At 41.4% G+C, this 22673-nt stretch overlaps 1 protein-coding gene across 10 annotated transcripts in view; it reads right to left on the bottom strand.

The window, feature by feature from the left end:
• Positions 1–22673, bottom strand: part of MCF2L2 (MCF.2 cell line derived transforming sequence-like 2) — a 159956-nt gene that overhangs the window by 36308 nt on the left and 100975 nt on the right. For all 10 annotated transcript variants that reach the window (XM_032120169.1, XM_032120170.1, XM_032120176.1 and 7 more), the window contains 3 exons: positions 7102–7168; positions 5843–5958; positions 4479–4548 (listed from right to left, as the gene is read on the bottom strand). In XM_032120169.1, the coding sequence (XP_031976060.1) occupies positions 4479–4548; positions 5843–5958; positions 7102–7168 (253 nt within the window). The remainder of the gene's footprint in view (positions 1–4478; positions 4549–5842; positions 5959–7101; positions 7169–22673) is intronic.

Below are 22673 nucleotides of genomic sequence, written 5' to 3'. Positions count from 1 at the left end.
CACGTGAAAGTGAGATTTTTTTTTCCCCCCTCACTTTTCACACTGAAAGACATAATCTAATTTCAAAACTAGTGTCTTTTTCAGGGAGGTGAATTGATGGTTTAAAAAAAAAAAGAAACTTTAGAAATGTAAATTTTTTTAACAATACTGGCACAGACTGTAATTGTTAATGAAGTGGCTACGGTTTACCTGTTCAACACACTTTGAAAATAGTGCTGGCTCTCTATAAATAGCACAAGGATGAATTAAAAAGGAGGAAGTTTGTCTTGTTGATGTCCCAGGCCAGGCAGAGGAATGCACTTAAACCCTGTCCTATCCAAATTACAAGTGAGTGGATTCACTTTACCTCTACTTAGCTTTGACTACACTCCAAGTGCTCTCACTGAGGTCCATGGCAAAAATCTCACTGACTCGAGTGAAAACAGAGACAATCTCTACAAAAGCCCAGAGAGGGGTGTTTTGAGCTCCCTGGGCTGTGTGGGTGGACGCAGAGATGCGTGTTCCTCTGCCAGGTCCTGGGCTTGCTCACTGTGCACGCACGGGGCAGTGCCGTGAGGCTCCCGAGCAGGGCGGGCTGTGCCCAAGCAGCCGGGAGCTTCCCACCTTCAACTGCATCTACCCTGGGGGATGTGACCTCAGCAAAGAAAACACCAAAAATAAATCTCAGCAGTTCCTGGATCTTGCCTTCGTGCTCTCAGCCCACCACAGCTCCTATACACTCCTGCTGCAGGAAAAGCACTTCCTTCCATACAGTTACCAGAAGAAATCAGTGTTGCTGCTCTCTTCCTCCACAGATCCATCCTAACATCACCCTGATGAATCAGCTGTGAAATAAGAGCTGTGATACCACACTGTGTTAAAGATTATGCAATACAAACACCTCTGCTGTTGCAGCTCAATAGAGTATTAATGGTGCTATTTCAGAATAGGTGCAGAGGTTTCTTCACAAATAAAGAATTGTTTGTACATGTTGCCTTGGAGGAAAGTTAGCAGGGGGTAAACCCCACAAACTAAAAATAGCAACAAAGCATAACCAAGGATTACCATCTCTTGCTGGCCCACAGAAACCTAACTAGCTGGACTGGGTAAGAAGAACAGAGACAGCAACAGACAAGAGCACTATTAGGAATAAGAGAAAAGGACCAATTAAAACTTAAAGAAAAGTACAATAATCAACAATTTACCAGTAATTTGCCATAGTGGAACCACACTATGCCAATGCAATCTACTACTGCCTAAATCAGTGACACCTGCTCAGGCAGATCCTTAAGTCTTTAATTAGAGCTTTAAGTTTTGCAATAGTGTTAGGAATATAAAATTCCTGATGAAGTTATTAGGCTCAGACTCTAAAATGCCAAGAAATAATTGATTGTCTAATTATTCAAATCCCAGTCTTAAATACTCCACACATCTCTATTTTCACATGCAAAGGTTCTGACTTCTTGCTGGTACTTTTACACCATGCTCCTCTCCTGTAACGCTTTTCCTTTCCACACTGATTCAGACTTCGAGGGCTCTGTAAGCTCCAATGCACGTGGCATATATGCACAGTTCCAATTATCTTTTTGACTGCTAATTTACAAATAATTTTTGCATCAGACTAGAATTTAGCCCTTTGAATCCAGCTCACAGGTTTCTGGTCAGCTGCTACTGTCCTTTCACAGGTAGATTCTTTTTCTAAATGCTTCTTTCTTCCTGAATGAGCAAATGCTCCAACTGCTGGTTCTCATTAAACTACTCCCTTTTTTAAGATTAGGACCATGAATAAGTAAACAGTGGTAAGCCACACTGAATCACTCCTACCAGACACATCACCCGGCACATTTTGGTAAGCAGTCCGACACACCTTTGGTTTCATGCTGAGCATTCTTGCCTTGGTTTGGTAAGTTTTCCTTCTTCACAGCCCAGAGTATCTCTCCTGTTGCTGATAGAGCACCAGAAGACCCATTCTGCAAGGTATTCAATGCACATCCCTCCTGTCTTTGAAAGCTGTGTAGTCCTTGACCACACAGAGCTTTAAGTAAGGTCAAGCATCTTGGTGATGGCAAAATAGCTGCCATGTGGGTAAAGTTGAGCTGACTGATTTGTAATTTAGTTCATATGAAGATCGTGACCTAAATGAGGTCAGGAAAAGTGGGAGGGAGAAAAAGAAAGGCATTTCTGACTCATCTTTTACCAGATTCTGCTGTCCAGGAGACAAGCCAGAGAGAAGCTAGAGAGGCTCCACAGACTGTTTCTCCCATCACCTGAGATGAAGGGTTCACATTCATGGTGACAGCTGATCAGGTGGCATTGGTGGAGGTGGGACAGTGTGCAGGGACATGGCAGAGGAATGCCTAGCAGGGGGTGGAGGGACTCTGGCACTGGAGTGTCTCACTGCAGCTCTCAGGATACTTTCAAGCAGCTCTGTAATCAGGGCTGAAAAGGGTCAATGTGATCAGACAGGGTAAAACTCTTCAAAGTATGAATAAAAAGAACCTGGCCCACCCTGATGTTGTGGTAGGATGGTCACACCCATACAAAGAAGGAGAACCTGCAACAATGTGAATTTCCTCCCCGAACTCAGCATCACTTGGAACAGCAGCTGTTTCTGTTTCCCCCTGTCATAGCAAGCACGGCCGTAACTCACGGGGCAGCCAGAAGCCACTGCTCAGCAGGAAGCCATAAAAAGCTGCCAAATCATGGGGAACACAAACACACAACCAGACTTTTGTTTGTGCCTCCTAAAGGCAGTCCAACAGAAACAACACATTTCTGGACTTTATGTGGCTTCTGCTAAAAACAGAACATAAGGGCAAGTTCTCGAATCAAAGGTGCTACTGTGTGAGCAGAGACAGCTCAAGAGAGAAGCCTGTGCTTTCTTAGTGTGAAATTTGAAATAGGGAGAAAGCAAATGCATGATTTAATCTCTTATTTGATAAATTTAGTGTGGTTTGACCAGGCCACAGAAACTGATGAGCGAAGGTGAGAGAGAGACAGGTTTTCTTTCACTTCATACCTGAACCCCAGCATTAGTGCTGTTTTCATATCGGTAGATTAGTGAGGAGAATTGGCCTCAACAGCTGTTTTTACAGAGAGACATAAGCTACAATATTTAAACATGGAATTTCAACCTTCTGCAGAATCACAGGAACAGTTATATACCACGAATTTTTATTTAGCTGCATTCTTTAGGGATATATGCAACACATGGACTATTTTACATTTCTTGGGTTTCAAAGGTCTGCATTCTTCAAAGACTGCTTATCCTCTTTTGCCTAATGATTTCACCACAATATTTTCCTGCCCGACATCTGAATCTTAGGATAACAACATATGCCTTAGTAGTGTCATTTACTCAAGCTCTAAATGCTTCGTTGTTACACAGAAAATAAACCAATGGACATATAATCACATTTACACTTGTATGATTCTCTCCAGCCTGACCTGTTTGCAGACGGGGAGCATACCCTTTGCAAATATCACATGCTCACAATTCCCATTAAATCTTAGTAATGCAGCAGTGCTCAGCACCTCTGACTGCTTCCTCCAAATCTGTCTGTACTTAATGTGTGCCCTGGAAAAGCAGCAAATGCTACCTGTAGTATACAGTAGAAGCAGGAGGTACCTTTGACTACAGTGGACAGATTTTCACATTTCTCATGCCACTTCCCTTTCCTGCACAAAACACAGAGCTTTATTCATACAGTTTTGTCAGACTCTGAAAGCGGTAGCTAACCACCAAAACAGAGTTTTTCTCATTAGTAGGGCCCCTGAAGAAGTGCTGTATAAACAAGCACCTTTGGTTGTGTTGCAGGGAAGAACTAATGGTCAGGCTGACTGGGGGTGGAGGTGGAGGAGGGACATCACTGGGAGCCCTCAGAGAGAGCTGCAGCACTTGGGCGCTGAGACTCACTCCACAGCAGAGGGGAGAATCCCACTTGTTGAATTACGTGACGAAGTAAAGGGAATCAACCTCACAGAGTCTTACAGAGCTGGTGGGGTCCATGCAAGGACAGCAGCAGACTCTGCTGAGCCAGTTCTAGGGGCCTGAAGGGTGCAGAGAAGAAAGAGATAAGATAAAGGAGGAACAGGATGTATTGTCTGCACTCAGAGCAACCTGCTGCAACCCCAATACCGTTCTCTGCTTATTTACTGCAGGCTGGTGGCTGGGTTACATCAGACTCCTGCTATAGATGTGTGTGATATGAAAAGCATGTTAAACATTTGGATCACTGTTATTTGCTGTTTTTTCTTTTAAATGGGACTTAAAATATTTGTAAAACACTGCTAACAGAGCTCTTCCTGTCAGTAAACCAGGTAAAGGGTCAGCTATCAGAATACATGCTTGGTAACTATGGCTTAATTTGGAAATATTTGCTTAGAGGAGTTTCTCTCATTCACAGAAGCAAACAGAGTGAAAAGATAGGAGTAAATCTGTAAGTACTGTAGGATAAGACCATAGATATTCATTCAAACCTGCAAAAGGATATACTTACTCTTTTCAAAAAGCATCGGGCAAGAAGCTCAGGGTTTTCAATGCAATTTTCTATTTCCTTGAGGAAAATCCTGAGAGGGGAAAAAAAGAGCAAAAAGTAATGTAATATCCCACTCACACTGTGTGCTAGCTTCTGTGTAAATCCAACCTAAAGTCTTCATTTTTGCAGGATGAAGATTCAGTGGTGAAGGTAACAATTCTGACACACCAAGAAATATATATTTTAGAAAAATGGGATGTGGCTCACAGCTGAACCACTGAATCACCATTATTATGACATTTTCTCTGCTCACAAGCATCTGCTACATCTGATTCCTCTGGCTGTTGAAATTTGTTTCCAATATGTAGCTCAAATACCTGCTTTCCATTTGGGAACGAGGATTTTTCAGAACAGCTAGAAAAGACAGGAACGGTCTGTCAGATGCAGTTGCTCAATCAGCAAGCCAGGAAAATATGGGATGTTGTCCAAAGGCTTCTGCAGTGCCAGTCAATGCACTAAGCCTTTAGGGAAAGAAAGACTGGTCTTCCAAAGGGAGAGGAATATCTTTCTCTGAATGGAAGACACAATCTTTCAAAATAATATATAAATTGGAACATAATTTTTCTACTATGTATTAACTACTCTGGAATAATATTAAGACTTGCAAAAGAGACTTCTAAAATTTATTTTCTTCAACTGTTTGTTACATCTTACAGGCAATTATTATTCAAAAGAATTCCTTAATTCCCACTTTGGCTACAGCCAGTTTTGCTTAAGCAGGGCTAGGAAAAGCAGGAAATTTACAGAAGATGCCCTAAGCCTTGTGTTTTGAAAGCTGACTGAGAAAAGGTTAATCTTGTTCATAACTGGTATTCTGCAGTTATGGGCTCTGGATTTCCTTGTCCACAGTATGGACATGGCTTCTGGAAAGGTTTGTGATCTTAAATGAAGGATACAAAGAAAAGTGCTATCAAATATATGTCTTCTGATGTAACAATAGAAATACAGGACAAATAAGCTGAACACTAAGAAAACTTCCTCACAGAGGTGTTTTGCCAGACGAAAAATATCAGGATTTACTCATGTGACATCTACCACTGTACCAAGAGAGGTGGTAAAATACTGACCACAAGGAACAGTCAAGATGGATCCTGACAGGGGAAATCACCAGTAAATGCACAAAGGGTACAATCTTCACAAAAATGGATGAAATAGATGATCTTGGAGGTGTTCTCTACGCATGTGTTTTATAGGACACACAGAGGCAGAGTGAGGATGACTTTTCCTGACAGTGTCTGTGTGAGCATGACAAAGCACCCAAGAGAAAAGGACTGGACATGATGGTAGCACCCGAGGATGCAGGACAACCACTAGTTCCCACATACCTGTTGTGGAAATCGTAGATTTCTGGGAGGTTCCCAAAAAGAATTTCCTTCTTGTTCTGAAGTGCAGATGGAATCAGATGTACCAAATTGGGATTGTCCATTTCTGAAGCATATCCCTGCAGAGAAGAGTGGAAAATAAAACCAGCCTGTTCTTACCAGGGAAGAACTACTGTGTTCATGGCACTGGAAAGCCCCCAAGTCCATGTGCTTTTGTTCTCCACAGAACAAAGAGAGGCTTCTCCTGTGCCTGCTGCTTTGTTGTTCCCATGAATTTCTGATGCTTCTGATTTCCCCCAGAGATTTTACCCCATAACTGTGCAAACACATTTTAACTACAAATGGACAGATTACAGGGTTAATAAAAAATAGATGAAATGATGTGTCTAGGATTCAAAAGCCATTTTGGTCATGTAGGGATGGAGACTGCTAGGACTGACTGACATATCTTTCTGCTACACTGCTTCATTGCACTAGAGTTAGTTTGGATGTATTTGTTGAACTGTGGTATTTGGATTGATTAGTTTTTTGTTTCTTGTAGAAACTGGATTGTGTTTCCTCAATAAAAACTTTGAGAGAAGAACATTCTGATTTTAAAATCAAGAGTAATGTATTGATTGCCAGAGCTGCTGGCTCCCACAGATCAAATGCAATAAAGAAGCAACCACAAGTCCTTCAAGTCCCACCCAAATTTAAGCATGATTGATCCCTACTCAGCTTCTGTCCTCCCACAGATTAGGGACCTCAGAATCCCCCCACACAGAGTATGCTGGTATCCCATCAGTTTCAAAAGCTCAAGAATTATATTTGCAGCATGAACTGCACTTTTCTGTGTTCAAGCACTACATGGGACAATAAAGAAGAGCAGGAGAGGAGTCTTCCTTTTCCTCAATCATTTTCCAAACATACATTCATAGAATTTAGTGTCTAGCCCTATGGGCATCAAGGGTGCTGCTCCTGAGACCTATTGGTAATATTTTGAAAAGACACACTGTTAACTCTTTCTCTGTCCATAACTTTCAGAACCATGCAAATGGTCATTCTGTGGGCTCAGGCCAGAGAAGGTGCCTTTTCCTTTAAGCCCTGAGGAAAGATGTTCAAAACATCCTTCCCATTCTCAATCGGCAAGGCTGAGCTATCCTGCCAACATGGCCCGTGTGTTACAAACAGGAGGTGGGAGTGCTCAGCCCAGGAAGGATGTGCACCTGCAGTGATGACTTAGAGGTTAAGCACCAAAAAGTAATTCCAGAAGAATTTCTTACCTCTATTATACTCTGAAGTTCTTCTACATAAACCCGTTCTGTTTCTATCAGCTCATTGATTATGTGGCTAAGAGACAAGAAAGGTAGAGAGTTACAGTGTTAATCAAGCACACATGAAAAAAAAAAAGGGATTCCTTGCATATTCCTGTTTATGCCTTTGACTACACACAAAAACCCTCTGAAGGTCATCTCTCAGTTCTTCAATATTGTGCCTTGCTGATAAGATTAAAAGACCTAAACACATCTTGGACTGTAATTTTTTCAGCTCATTTTAAACTTTGTCATGGTTTCTTCTGTCATTTTTAGACCTGCAAATTGGAAAAAAAAATTCCCAAAAAGGGGAAAAAAAAGGTTTCTCTTCTAAGGATAACTAAAAATACTCAGTAAAATGAAACTATACTTCAGAGCTATGCTAATGTTTCTGCTTCATTTCTTTTATAAAATAAACAAAATCAGTGACTAGACTTCCGTCCTTTAATACAGTGCAAAAGCAGGCAACAGGATGATGTCAGAAGTCTGAAAACATGAAAGTAGAGTAAAATATTTTTACTACACCTTGGACTTTTCATTTCTAATATTAGTTTAATGCTCCTAGGTAACTTGAAGACATATATCTTGAAGATGCCTGACTTATTTCACAGAAACATGAATGTAACTAATTCACCTTTGGACAAATAACTAATTAGATTTTAAAATAAAATTGCATTAGATCTCTCATATTTTTCTTTTTATGCATCAACTGTCCCATATCATCAGGAAAGTGTTGTCTTTAATACTGTTATGAACAAAGTTTTCAGTGTAGCTCCTCCAGAGGTTTGAGCAGTAGAAAAGGACAAGTATCTGGTGTTCTTTTCCTGGTCTGTGCTTCTCAAGAGTCTTTAAGCATGGCTACCTCAAGCAAAAACACATCCCCAGAAGGACACTAGGGAATAATGCCTGGAGGAACTGGAGTAGGGCCAGCCATGAGCAGCACACAACCTGAGGCCAGTAAAGTGCAGGCAGCTCTTGGCATCAATACCAGCATGTGCACTCATCCAGGATCTCCCTGCACACACTGCCTGTGTCTGGTTGCCTGGTTTTGTGTGTCACACAACAGTCACGTCATCAGCCAGACCCCGTTAGCCCTTTAGATCTTGAGTCACATCTGTACTGTTGCATCCACTCTAAGGGGATTTTCTCATTCTCCACAATTTTTTAGGATATCATTTTTGAGATTGAAAAAACAATCACACTTCTGTTGAGGCCTCGTTTGAATGGTTTGGCCAAGCATTTGAAAATAAAATAGTCACATTTCAACTTGCAGCTTGAAATGCAAAAGCATTGACTAAAACATTATTAGACTTCTGTAATAGGTTCACTGGTTTCCTTTGGATTTCCCCAGTCTTTTTTCAATGAAATGTGGTTTTGTAGGCTAGCTGGGGACCACTTATTCGGGTCTCATAGTCTACTACTCCTTTATGGACCACTGCTTGAGAAACATTATAAATACTGAGAAAACTGGACCTTACCTTCAACTGATGTTTCAAATTTTGTTATAAAATAGCTGGGATTTCATCGGTATCTTGACATTATGCCTTAAACTGCAGTGTCTAGCACAAGGTAGGGCAATGGATGAGGGCTGTACCAGTGCCCCTGGCCACACTCAGGTCCCGTTAGCCACTCTTGCACACTCTGTGGGCTCCTGGTGACTCTCTCTGCTCCCCCTGAGGTGTCCCCATTTTGGGACACCCCTAAATGTCCCACTGCTGATTGTGTCAGGACCGGAGCTGCTCCATGACTGTCATGGGCAGTGAGGGGAACTCAGCACACATATGCTGCCAGTATCACATTTAATGAAAATATGAGGCAGCAATTGACAGAATTATTGTCACAGGCAGCTCTTCCCACCCTCTTTTCCCTTTTGACATGCATGACTAGGTTAGAAGTCATTTCTAGTGTAACTGGGATGTGTGAGGTAAAGGGGCAGAGGAGAACTTCCACACTGTATTGTTCATTCATTTCAGAGACATTTTACAAGAATTTGAAGTTTGCATGGCAGCAGTCCAAACACAACAAAACTCTGAGTTGGCTGAAGTTTATGGGCAGTTCTCACAAGGATAGCTCCTCACCAGGATCATTCCCAAGCCAAAAGGCCATTTCAGCAGGGATGGTAACGGATTAGGCATCTGACCTAAAGGTCAGAATCTGAGAAATCCCTAAGGTCCTACCTGTGGGCATCCTTGCTAGTAAAACTTCACTCCACTCGAGTATACTTGCTCCTTCCCCAACAAAACAAGGAGATTCACCAAACCAGAAGAGTTAGCCAAAGGTAGAATATTCTGGTCCCAGTAATACCTGACTCAGTAGCTTTCCTGACATGGAAACAGTGATGTGAAACTCTGCTCTGGAGGTCAAGGCCAGTTTCCCTCTGTGGAGGGAGTTAAATATGTCCTAGCAGAGGGAGCTCAGCCACCACCGACCTGGCAAAGCACTGTGTATGGCAGGGCCTCTGCTGCCACCATCACTTGGCAGAGTTTGGGTGTGTTTGTGGCAGGGATGGCACACAGACTCGCTGATGTGATGTTGTCAGATGTTCCTCCAGCAAAGGAAACTTCTTGGTATGGAACATAATTAAAATGCATGACCTAGCTCACATCTTGTGGAATGACTGATCTTGGTTTCTAATGAAACATTGTGGCCTTGGCTACACTAAGACCACATTTCCCACAAGTGGGATTCTACAGAGGTGTCATTTGAGCAGGCTTTTTTCACTTCAGCAGCCGTGATATCCTGTGGCCCTGCAGCACTACCAAGATCGCACACACTGAGACACTTTCCACCACTCCCAGCTTCAAGAAGCCCTGCAGTGCCAGCAAAATAAGGATAAGAAAGGAGAAAGTAACAAGAAAACTATTTTGACTTTGTCATAGTGCTGTCTCTAACATCTGGCAAGATAGTCATGCCATGCTGCAGTGAAGAAAAAAAAATATTTCACAGAGGAAGGAAGCTCTTAAGCAAGGGTGAGAATGTAGGAGCTGCAATGGAAAACAAAGTATTGGTAAAAGACTTATTTTTAGCCAAGGTTGTCAGTGAAACCTTGGAAGTGAGGTAAACTCTGGTATTAATTAGCACCCTTGACTTCAGAGATGCATTTCTCTATCAGCCCCTGCCTGTGCTGGTATTTAGATCAAAGGTAGCTATTTATATTACTTGGGACTGTGCAAATAGCAGTTAGCAATTTTTTTTTTTTTTTTGCAACAAAACTTTGTCATTAGGTATTTATCTGAGCTGGCTTCTTCTGGTAACTGAGAGCATACTTCTAGGAAGGTCCTCACCACAGTAACCATCAAGCAGACACATACCAGACCATTTCATCTCAGTAACTCTTCCTCCTTCCTTCTTCCTTAATAATAGAAGGGAAAAGAAACATAACTGAATGGTTGGCCAAGCTCTCCAGGGGTTTCAGGTCATTTGGCAAGTCTGTATCACAATAATTTTGATAGGAGCAGTGTCAGATGGTTTCTCTGCTGTGATATGTGCTGCCTTAAAAATCCCTATCACACATAATGAAACACTAAGCAGGAATATTATCTAGAGATTATCACAACCTATTAATATCTCCTCTGGCTAAATCTCAATGGCTTTGTCCTCGTACAGTTCCTATTTGTGCATCCTGCTCAGATGGCAACATAAACTAATTCAGGATTTTTTTTTCCATAGCTATGTTTCTCTAACAAACTCATTGGCTCACTTCCATTCACAGATCCTGTTTCTATGCCAGGATTTGCTATCACAGGCACCTGTCCTGGTAAAGGGTCTTTTCCCAGAAGAGGACTTGAAGCCATTGATTAGAATTAAACCAGCAAGCTTTTCTGAAAAGAAAAGCATAAATCATAACTGGTGCTCCAAAACTATTTTGCTGCAGAAAACCTGACTGCACAACAGGTGTGGAACCAGCAGAAATGGCACTCGTGCATGAGTTCTCCATACCTGTCTTGCAGAAACACATGGTGCCTAGTAGATGAAACAGGAGTATTTTCAACAGCCAGAACAGCAGAAAATGGGTATGCAAGAGCAAAATATTTAACTTAATAAATTAATAAAAACCACCCCATCACTTTTATAAATATATCAAATATAGATAGAGAGATACTTAAATTGAAAATAGTCTCTTTTAATACCCGAGGCTTCAAACACAATAGTAGAGACTGAAAGAACGTGTGTGCAGTGTAATGGAAACATAAACACAGAATAAATACCAACATTTAGATAGACTTGGACTTAAGGGAAGTCAGAGTGAATAATTTACTGGCTTGCAAAAATGAGCACAGTGGTAAAAATCTCCCTGGTCCAGCACTCTGTCTAGTTCTAAGTGTTGTGAAATTTCTATTTCTGAATGTAAACAAAATTTAACAAAACTATATTTTTTTGCAATGGTATCTTCTTTGTAGGTAGTAAATGATGAAAATCTCACTGTTCCTGCAGAAAGAGAACCAGCAATAAATATCACATCCAATTTTTGAATTAGAAATCACTACAAGAAATTCTAAGAGTGGTCTAATCGTAAAATCTCAAAATTATCTCGGTGCTATAGAATGAAGAGAAATGACAGCATGTCAGTTGCTGTGTAGAAGAAACTTCCATTCCATTTACATAATTGCATTTAAGAGGAGTTTCTCTTTTTTTTGTTTCTCACAGTGCTAAAAAGGCCTTTTTCAGTTGAAAAGTATTCTCAACTGAGGTTGTGCAATAGCTCAAATGAAATTTGAGTAATGAGTCAGTTGCTGTACTTTACCTCCTAAAGTGGAGTACAAGATCATTCTGGACGTAAGAACATTTGTTTCAACAGAACTCGTTGTTAGTTGATACAGTATTTCTTAGTTGATACAGAAAACAGTTCTGTTTCTTGCCATGTACTCCGTTTTTTTCCTTTTTTCTCCAGTGAGAGGAATGCCTCGAAGGAGCGATTGTTCTTAAAGTACATTTCATGGCTGCAAACAAAACCCAGCTAACTTGGAGAAGCATAAGGGACTTAGGTAGTACACTCCACCTCATCTCAAAATCAGTGCCTTTTACTGAAGTTATTGTAATTGCCTGCTGCAATGTCAAATGGACTTGCTCCAGCTATTATGGAAGTTCTTCTGGGCAGAAAATTTCTTTGTTAGAAATATATTTCACCACCAAAGTCACCATTTATAATATTTTGTTTCTTCTGAAATGATCTGAACTCTTCACATAAAAGGAATTGTCCCACATTCATTGTTCCCAAAACAAATGACCTTGGGGAAATATTTTTATATATCTTAATTAGTTGACCTACATTATAGGAACCAGAGCATAATTGTTAATGGAGAGGTAAATTAATTAAATCACCTACAGAAAGGAATAATATGAATAGAGGACTGAAAGTCACGCAGGAGTTGTTTCTCATCTCCACTGTGCATCTACAATGAAAAGATGCATCTCTGAAGCCAAATTTGAGCTAGCTTTAGACAATGTGGATGCTGCAGACTGGTCCTTTCTGGGTGCCAAAATAACAGACCATGTAGCTGTGTACATATTGGTCAACTACCCAGATTTGTGAACTGCACACCAGGCCCCCCTTGTGATTTTGGTCTTAATCTTGTAGCTGCACTGTTTCTGTTTGGTGATAAAGATATATTTAGCTTTGTGATATCTCAGCACTGGCTAATCAATTAGATAAAAGCAGGTGAATAATTTATATATAAAAACAATGTAACTGCTAAAAGTTATTAGTCTTGGGTCATATTTTAGCAGATTGTAGTAGGTTGGTAGTAGATTGAGATCCATAGAAACTACTACACACGCATGCTTGTGAAATATCTGATGTAACTGAGACACTGCAAGTTAACAGGCTGCTCCCACACTGTGCGGACGTAATTTCTTAGCCAGTATCACATTTAATGAAAATATGAGCACTCTTTGTTTGCTTGAGATCATGACTATTTACATGCAGGCCACAGAATTAACTTAATTACTTAAATTTCAGTATTCTTCTTTAGAAATATTACCCAGTCAAAAGAAAATGTGGTGATTTCCTAAGGCCAGGAAGATCTAGACCAGCAACAAAGCATATTGTATAAAGGATTTAAAGTGAGGACAGAGGAGGAAGCCTCACATAATTCTTCACTACAGTTGCTTAAGGATGGATTTGATCTGCTGAACTAAAGCCAGTATGGGTACTCAAGTTTACCAGCCAACAAAGGAAGCTCACTGCTTTTTAAAATGTAAAAATACATATATATGCATATATGTATAAAAGTTAAGGTAATTCATATACTAACACTGAGATTTACCCTCATACTTGTTTCTAGCTAGTAATGATTAGAACATAAGTTATGAATATATATCAGTCATATATATACCAGTGAGATATATATATATATATATATGTATATCAGTCACAGCTGATATTCAAAAAATAAGACCTCTGAAATTAAGCACTTTAGATTTTGCATGTCCTACCCATGTGGGAAATCCACGAGGATTTTTTTGTCTTGGCAGTAATTTCTTCCTGGCTGCCTTTTTCTTAAAAATTGAAAACAGAGCAGGTAAAGATATCTCCAGATAAGTAATAGTTTCTGACTTCTGCAAAAAAATATTTAAGAGCTTTTTTCTACGCCCAACCTGACTTTTAAGACAGCAACTACTTTCAGGTTGCATGCTGTACGCTTCTTCCGTTCCTTTGTAGAAACAACGTAACAATATCCAAATACCAGTTGACCTCATTGAGCAAGAAATCTGATAAGGGCTGACAATGCTGTGGATTTTCCCACACAGGGTGGTAAAGGACCTTTTTTAATAACAGCAAAAGTTACAGTGGTAAAACCCCGAAACTTTCAGACAGACAAGACCGACAATATAAAACCCAGCAGTAGGTTAAAGGAAACTTAATGGACACCAATTATACTGGGAGCTCATGCCAACTACTAGAGCTCAGGCTCCAAGTAAACCTAAACCTAAACCATGCCCACAGCCTCTCTCCAAAATTCTCTGTAACCTCTGGTGGGTATCCTTGCTGGTGGGTCTCTTGGTGGGAAGGATTTAGGCACGTGTGACTCTGCTCCGTACAGATTCCTACACCACCCTAATCTCTTACTCCAGATCACCTCTGATAGTGCTGTGACTTACAAGTCTAATGCCTGTGGTACTCACTCATCCCCTTCCTGTCCCTGCAAGGACATTTTGTACCATACAGAGCCATTTTCAATTAGGATGCAAAAGCTGAATACAGAAATATTGTTTACTTCATGCAAATGGCAACACAAATTCTATCCTGAAGGGCCAACTTCTTCAGGAGGAGAAGAGCTTCAGTGGTTTTGATTCTCATGGCAGATCTGCCTTTGATAGCTTTGTTCTGCAAGATTTTGTAAGGCCATTTGGGTACAGTGAAGAACTAGTTTTATTAGTAACGTTAATACTAATTGATTTTACAGACAGGTCTGAGTTTATGTTGGAGACGGCTGACCAGGAAAGTTCATGTTGCACTTGGGAGAGGACAGATTTGGTGATGATGCCTCACTTTTGAGAGTCTGTATTTCAAGCACTGGAACAGGCTGCCCAGGGGAGTGGTGGAGTCACCATCCCTGGAGGTATTTAAAAGTCATGTAGATGTGGCAGCTGGGGACATGGTTTGGTGGTGGCCTTGGCAGTACTGGGGTAACAGTTGGACTTGATGACCTTAAAGGTCCTTTCCAACTGAAATTATTCCATTGTTCTTTGATTCCAGTCTGAGCTGTGACCCTAAGGAAACTCCATCCTGTAAAATCTGCTTCTTCCCGTAATAGGACACAGCATTGTGCCAGATTTATAATCTATGGTCCTCCAGTCCAAACTCTGGTGGATCTTGGGCCCTGCTTTTAAATACCCTCAAGAATCGTTATTCTTTGGGGCCTGGGGGAAATAAACCCAGGTGTTAGTTATGTGACAGGCAACGAACAGGGAGAGAAAATTCTGACAAGCTCAAATGGAGTTTACAAGAGTAACTGGAACGCATATTATGCTTTAGTTAATCTCTTCTTGGCACATTTACATCAATCAGTAAGTTGTGAACTGCCATGGCTCAGGACAAACATCCCTTTTTTGTGTGTCACACTTCCTCCGCCACAGTAATCTGGGGCAGAGGGGCACGCAAGGATCCTGCCATCTGCAGCTACCACACTCCACCCAGCAGAGACTGGGAATCAGCTCTCAGCAACATCCACATCCATTTACTAAGCTATACTTTGGGCAGCCCTGTCTGCCACACCCCGAAACATTGCTTGCAGAATTTAATGATAAACTTAGAGAAAGAGGGAGAGACACTCTTGGCAGATACTCCAAATTTAGAAAGAAACTTTAGAGAACTGTTGGATAGACTCCAGCTGGAGAATGTGTTCAGAGGACCACTTTACTCAGTAGGAAACTCAGAGGGAAACTCTCACAATTGCAGATTGTGCAAAACTGGAAGGATATTACCCAGCATTTGGGTTTCTTACTTTTTTCTCTAAGCATCTGGTAATGGTGAGTGTCCAAGATAATACAATGGGACAGAGAGCTTTCTGGGCTCATCCATTCCTCTCCTTTTCTCCCCAGAAGGATAGGGAGGTTGGTTTATCAGCCTCAGTGGCTGTTGTAGGTCTTACACAAGCCTTGCCTACATGGGAAATGCCTTGTTTGCCACTCCAGTGTTTGTAGTTAGAGCTGGGGCTGGGTGCAGCTTACTGGAAGAGATAAGAGCACTGCACCAGGCACAGCTGTAACAGAGGCTGGAGCTCTGGGTGTCCTCTGCCCACACAAGAAGTCTGGCCTGACAGACTACTGTGGGAGCCAGCACAGACAAATAGAACTTAGGTACTTTTACCAAGAAGAGCACACTCAGAGTCACATTGTTTAGCTCTAATGCAGGTTAGATGCCATAAAGGCAAGACTGTCCATGCTAGTTTGTCCAATATGGCTATTAACCAGGGAACAGTATTTGAAGACAGGTTTATAATAACTAGAAATGCAAATAAAGCATCAGTGTCTTCCAAGTAGAGGCTACAGAGAAAGATCAGCAACAGTGCATTGAATAATCTGCATATGCACAGGAACTTTGCAGAGTCTACAGAGGAGCTGCTGGACAGACAAGTCATACTATGTAAAACAGAATTCCTTTCTAGACTCATACGAGGAAAGAATGCTCCTGCTGGATGAAAAAAACCATACAAATTTTCAGAACTAAACCCAGAATTCTAAACGTGATTATGTCACAAATCTTCCAAACCTAGTTATTATATTCCCAGTTAATGAGCAGCTTGTTAAATGCTGGAAGTAAAGTCAGCAGTGATTTACTGCACAGTGCAATTGATAAATCACTGCTTCATCGAATCACTCACTCCATGGGACTGAGTGATCTCCCATGTGCTCTGTCCTGTCTGCTGCTGTCCTGCAAACCATGCAATTATTCATATCAGCTCAGTGTGGGTGCAAGTCACTGACATCTGATTAGGCAACATGGCATGCTCTTTGTGCTGTTGTAAATAACAATGTGAAGTGCTCAGCACTCCTTCATGAGCTAATTGATACACAGGAGCTGCGCGTTTTTAACTACAGAGTTTAAAAGCAGATTCCATTGAAACTGGTGTGAATGTGCAAAGGGAAGGCTTTGGCAGCTGTCTGGAGAATTTTACACTCTGAGAGATGTGATTGCTCCTGGTTTGTTTCAATGGTTTCCCAGCCTGGAGACTGTCACTGTACTGCCCTTTACAGAGAAAGCAGCACCACCTGAACTGAGGTGGTATAAAATCATACCAGTGCCTCTCCTTCTCCTTCCCCATCCATCATCTTGGCACTGATAACAGGGCTAATTTCCTCTGCTCCTTGGCTTGTGCCTGTGTTACCTGGGATTTTGAGGTGTCCTTCATGCAAATACATAAAGGCCAAGGACTGTCGATCTGCTGTGTCAGAGCAAAGTCAGATTTTTATGGAGAGATGAACGAGCTACAGTTAGGGGAGAAACAAACATATAAAACTTCAAGTCCACATGTGCTTCTTCAGAGAAGATGCATCCAGTGCTAGGCTAACACAGGGCTGCCTTCCTTTGCATGGGCTCTGTAAACCCTGAGTTGGATCAGGGGGTGGGAGGGAGCAGATCTTTAGTCCTGTCCTGGGTAGGCAGAGGAAGAGGAGGGAGCTTGCTGCCCATTGACTATGTGCTTGCAGAAATCTTCAGTGCTTTTCAAGGGGACCACACAGATTTCTGTGACATGGGACAAGACAGAAGGTACCTCTGATCCTAATCACCCCACGTGCCTAAACCAAACCAACCATCCAGGATGTGCATGTGGCCAGCTGCATTCCAGGAACCTGCCCAGAGCCAACAGGCAGCAGAACAACTGCACAGAAAACAAGTTGAGGAATTCCTGGAATTTCTGAAGAGCATTAAAATAAGCTTAGTATCCAATAGCAAGCAGGTATGAGAGATAATAGCAAAAGTGACTGCTTAATGCTCTTTGATATTCGATTAAGTGCAAATTTTGTAAGAAAACATATTGAGAGTGCTTTTTTCAGCTTTTCTCTACCTCCCAGACTCTTTGGGAGCAAGGACACAAGGACTTCAGGAAGCCTCCAGAACACTCAGTAAACTACTGTATTGTAACAATAACAATATTTTTTTCTCCTGTTCATAATAACTTTCCCAGTTCCCAGAAATATTTGGAACTATAGTAGGAATATATCTCCCCTTGCTATTCTACACAGATTTCTATCAGCAGCCAGATCTCCCTACATGGCAGCATACTCTTCACTTCAAAGATCTTCCCAACACTTTAGGCTGTAATTAGACTTGTGAGTGCTGGAGCCAATCTGCCCAACAGGGAAACTTCTCTGAAAACAAAGATTTTGTAAAAGTTGAAAGAGATGATGGCAAACAAGAAACAGCTTGTGGCTTCTTGAAATTTCTCCTGCTGACTGAACTTTCATTAAGTCTGGTGAAAGAAAGCAGCTCTGTGTGCCTATCGATAAAGTCGGTTTGTCTTTTAAAATGAAGGCTCCAAGTTCATCCCCTCTGCCAGCTGGAAGTTTTCATGAGCCTGGAAATTAGACTGGAAAGATGTGCTATTGGGGTTCTACTGTAACACTCACCAAAATCACGTTCTTTCAATTGTAATAGAAGTCATATTTTACATTATATTATGAAATTTGTTATGTCTTCCATTTACACACTGTATGGAAACCTTCGCAATGGATCTTACTTATGTCTTATAAAGGGGAAAATCATTGTCTAGTCTGGAAAAGAAAAGGCTTCAGGAAGACCTTTTTATGGCCTTTCAAAATATAAAGGGGGCTTGTAAGAGAGAGACATTTACCCAAGGCTGTAGTGACAGCACAAGGGGCGATGGTTTTAGACTGGCTGAAGGCAGATTTAGATTAGATATCACAGAGAAATTCTTTACTGTGAGGGTGGTGAGGCACTGGAACAGGTTGCCCAGAGAAGCTGTGGATTACTCATCCCTGTAAGTGTTCAAGGCCAGGCTGGATGGGGCTCTAAGCAGCCTGATCTAGTGAAAGGTTCCATGGCCATGGTAGGGGAGTTTGCACTACAAGATTTTTGGGTCCGTTCCAACCCACACTATTCTATGATTCTAATACTTATCTCTGCCCCCTGTAGAAGCTCTGCATCTTTGGCCAATAGCTAATAAAATCAGAAAACTTAGTTCTCTCCTGCCATACACAGCTCTGATGATTACAATAAGCACTTGTACACCAAAGCTTTTAGTAGCACTCCCTGAGCTACTAATATTTTTGACACCAGTCCACACCTAAATTTAGCAATTCCCAGACCTAATGTCAGCGCAACTTTGCTATTGCTGATTTAGAATAGGGCTCTGGCACAATATTCTCATTCTGAAAATAGCTTCTAATTCTTTACCCAGGGCAGAAGTGCTGTCCTGCTCTACCCACACAACCTGATGATTCAGTGATACACTTATTCTCATGTTCAGAGTGATATGAAAACTGATTTATGAAGGTCCCCAGTCCTTGTTAGATCAGTAACACCGACCTAGATATTAAGATACACTGAATCTAAAGGATTCTTAGATTAAAATAATATTCAAATCTACAGTTAGAACCTGTAATTTAAGGGTACAAACACCTTCAGGCACACAGATTGCACACTCCAGGATGTGAATATGCAAAGTGACAGCTGGCTGCTGGTGTGCAGAAGTGATCCCAGATACTCCACAGGTTTCCTCAGCGTGCAAAACAAACTCTATGTGCATGTTCAGAGGACAAGCAGTGAGCCTGGACTGTGTACATGCTTGGGACTATTTTGCATGTGTACAGAAGTGGTTCATGCATGCATGATAGCTGAGGGCACTCCTTATTCTTAAACTTGACTCTCTTTCATTAAAGTCCCAAAAATGATACCTCAGACTCCAAATCCTAGAACTGGTCATTCATGAAGTTAATTCTATCTGAATATAAACTGTAGGAGAGCTTACTGTCTCATGAGAATCTAATTCAGAAAGCAGGGATTATGCTGCTTATGTGACATGCCTCACCTGAGTACAAAATCACCAATGCCTTGCAATTTTCAGCTTATTATTCAGTAGTAATAACCTGAATAAAGATGAAACGTGAATAACACTGTGTGTTGTTCACTGTGCCACTGCACACTGGTCACTTCAATATATGCATTGCTGTGCTTGTAAGTGATCTCTGTTAAGGCCACATCGACCACTCACTGAGAACACCAAAGCCACAAGCAAGATTTGGGGGGTCATCTCATGAAAAGAGGGGAACTATGGTCAGAAAGCCCTGGAACAGATGTCAAACTTACGTGTTTCCAAAATGAAGCACTAACACTGCCTAGCAGTGTCCCAGTCTTTGTTGCAAGGTGGATGAGAAAAATGCTGATCCAAAGCAAATCAACCAGAAAAATGTTCATGTTTACAGGAAATTCAGTTTCCTATCTGACGGGAATTAGCAATATCAGCTTTTTGGAAGGAGTTTCTTTATCAGTTTATCCACTCCATAACCATAAAGAACAAATAACATCTTTGCATGCTCCCAGTCACTCCATCCTGTCCCCTTCCTTGCATTTGACAGTGAGTGTACGCCAGCACGCACACTGAGGTAAACTGGTGAGCAAAAGGAGCTGACCCAACTCAAAACCAACCTCACAAAAAGAAAACAAAAGGTTGCATCAGCTGCTCAATTGCCAGCCCTGTAAAATGGATACGAAGGGACTACATGTGGTGGGTGCGGGGAGACAGAGCAAAAGGTGCAGCAGCAGTGCCAAATGAGCTCAGAATGGTTGTGAAACCAGTTTCAGAATAGGTCTATGAATCGAGATTTCCTGCCATAAAATCATACCACAGAACAACTGGCCAAATAATTTCCTCGCAATAACATTTGAACATAAATTGAATCATATCCCAGCAAAGCAGTCAATACATGTAAGATACTGAGGAATGCAGTAGTTAGGACTCCATGGATTTGGCCAGTTTGCTACAGGAACAGGCTGCCTACAGCCATTTGTCCAAATGAATTAGAAAGGGATGTCTTCCTTAAAATTTTATCAAAAATGCCCAGCTCTGTTATACTTACTAAGCAGAGAGTCATGTGGTTGAGAAAGATTTTCACATTTCTCATACAAGAAGCAGCTCAAGGAAACTCAGAAAATGCTGGTTTGGCTTATCAAACAGAAGTGTGCTTCCAGATATTTAGATTGTCTTTCCATTGATTGAATATCTCCTCTGATGAATCTTGGGCCCAGACTATACTGGGCTGCAGTGGACAACAGAACAGGTGCTGTTGGATCATGCTGGTCCATCCTGTTGGGATGGGTCTGCAGGATGAAGACAGCAGCAGTTGGGCCAGAGGCACCTGGAACAGCCCCTCTGAGAGCCCTGCGTGGCTTCCTCAGGGCTCCTAGTAGACTCAAAGGCTCAGAAGCATTAAATGACAGATCTCCGACCCCAACCTCCCTGTGCAGATACTTCATTGGTAAGTAGGCTTCTGTGTTACAAAGTATTTTATGGAATTTCCCTCCGACCTTCCTCTTCCACTGGCAAGAATAGCTAAAACATGTTGCTCATACTGAGAGTAGGAAGCAATAAGAGCAGAGCAGCTCAACACAAATCTGCAGGAATTACAAATCATTCCGCAACACAGTGACATCTGGGTATGTCTCCATGTTCTGTTGAATCTTATCAACTCATTATTTACTCTGAAATCGGACCTGAAGTTCCCATCTGGACATGAGGCCAATGAGTGGCTCATACAGGAATCAAACCCACAACGCAGGTTGATATCAGCACCATTCTCTGACCAGCTGAGCGAGATGGAAAGGCTGTTTGGGTAGCAGGAACTCACCGGCCTAAACCCCTACCCCCATGAACACGTCTGCTCTGTCCCACATTTGCTCCCCAGTGTTAGTCCTTACACTGACAAACCACTTTGCTCTCTACACTCTCAGTGACCTGAGCATGTGCATGCTGCAGCATTGCAGGATGGCGTGGTTACAGCCAGGGCAGGTTTCCTGGGGAAAACCATGTGTGAGGGGCCTTTCAGAAGAACCAGCTGGATAGTGCTGCCTCCTACTTTGATGGTTTAGGGGCACAACCGGCTCTGCACTTCTGTCAGGGCTGAGTGGGCAAGATATGGCCGAGAAGGGATGTTTAAGATGTAATTTATAAACAAATGAGGGTGGTGCTCTGAAAAACCCTCCCTAACGACATCACTGGGGACAAAAAAGAAAGGCAGAGCTTAATTTCTAAATAAGTTTTATCTCAACAGAGGACCTAACAGGATTTGGTTTAATACAAAGTAAAAGGAAATAGGAAGAGAAAGTGGAAAGGGAAGGGGAAGAGAAAGGGAAGTCCATTTTACATTCTGTTTACTGAAAAACAAAATCCATGAAGTGATACAGATAGAAACTTTCCTACTGTAATTTCGGGTCAGAGGCAGGATGAAGAGTGATTACTGACAGAGATGCTGCTTTTCAACTGGAGAAAATCCAGATCAGTCAAGATGGGACATATTGTTGATCCTTTGAGCAGATGTCCCTTTTCAGGAAAAAAGTGGACACAACTGTAAGACAAACTCAGTTTTTTTGCAGTGCTGATTAGAAACAGCCATTTTTTGTTCAATAATTGAAATATCTCTTTGTTTTCTATGGACCCAGTTCTTCAAATCCTATAATTATGTCTGAGAGATGTTTCACATAAACACACCTTAAATTTTAAAGTTATCTCCTGATTTTGAAAATGTGACTCACTGAAGCTGTATTTTCTGGGAGCTGCATTATCCAGACACAAATAATGCAGAAATGACACCTAAAAGTAAGAAAGAAGAATAATGCATGTAAAAAAAAACCCACCACATTTGTGAAGTAGGGAAGGAATCACCAATCATCATTTTGGTAAGAAAAATGAATGATGCTTTGTTTATACAGTTATTTCTATTGTTATTTAAACACTGCTCAGATAACATGCTAAATTTCCACAATGACCTACAAACTTTTCCTTCTAAGGTGAACTGAAGATTGCAAAAAACTATATTTTGTCTTGCTGCAGAATCAAACAGACAAAGAGAAATCTGAGAAG

This window comes from Corvus moneduloides, chromosome 10 (genome assembly GCF_009650955.1).
Source record: "Corvus moneduloides isolate bCorMon1 chromosome 10, bCorMon1.pri, whole genome shotgun sequence".
Classification (NCBI taxonomy): Eukaryota; Metazoa; Chordata; class Aves; order Passeriformes; family Corvidae; genus Corvus; species Corvus moneduloides.
Note: the sequence above shows the minus strand (reverse complement) of the source record. Positions and strands in the feature narration are given on the sequence as shown.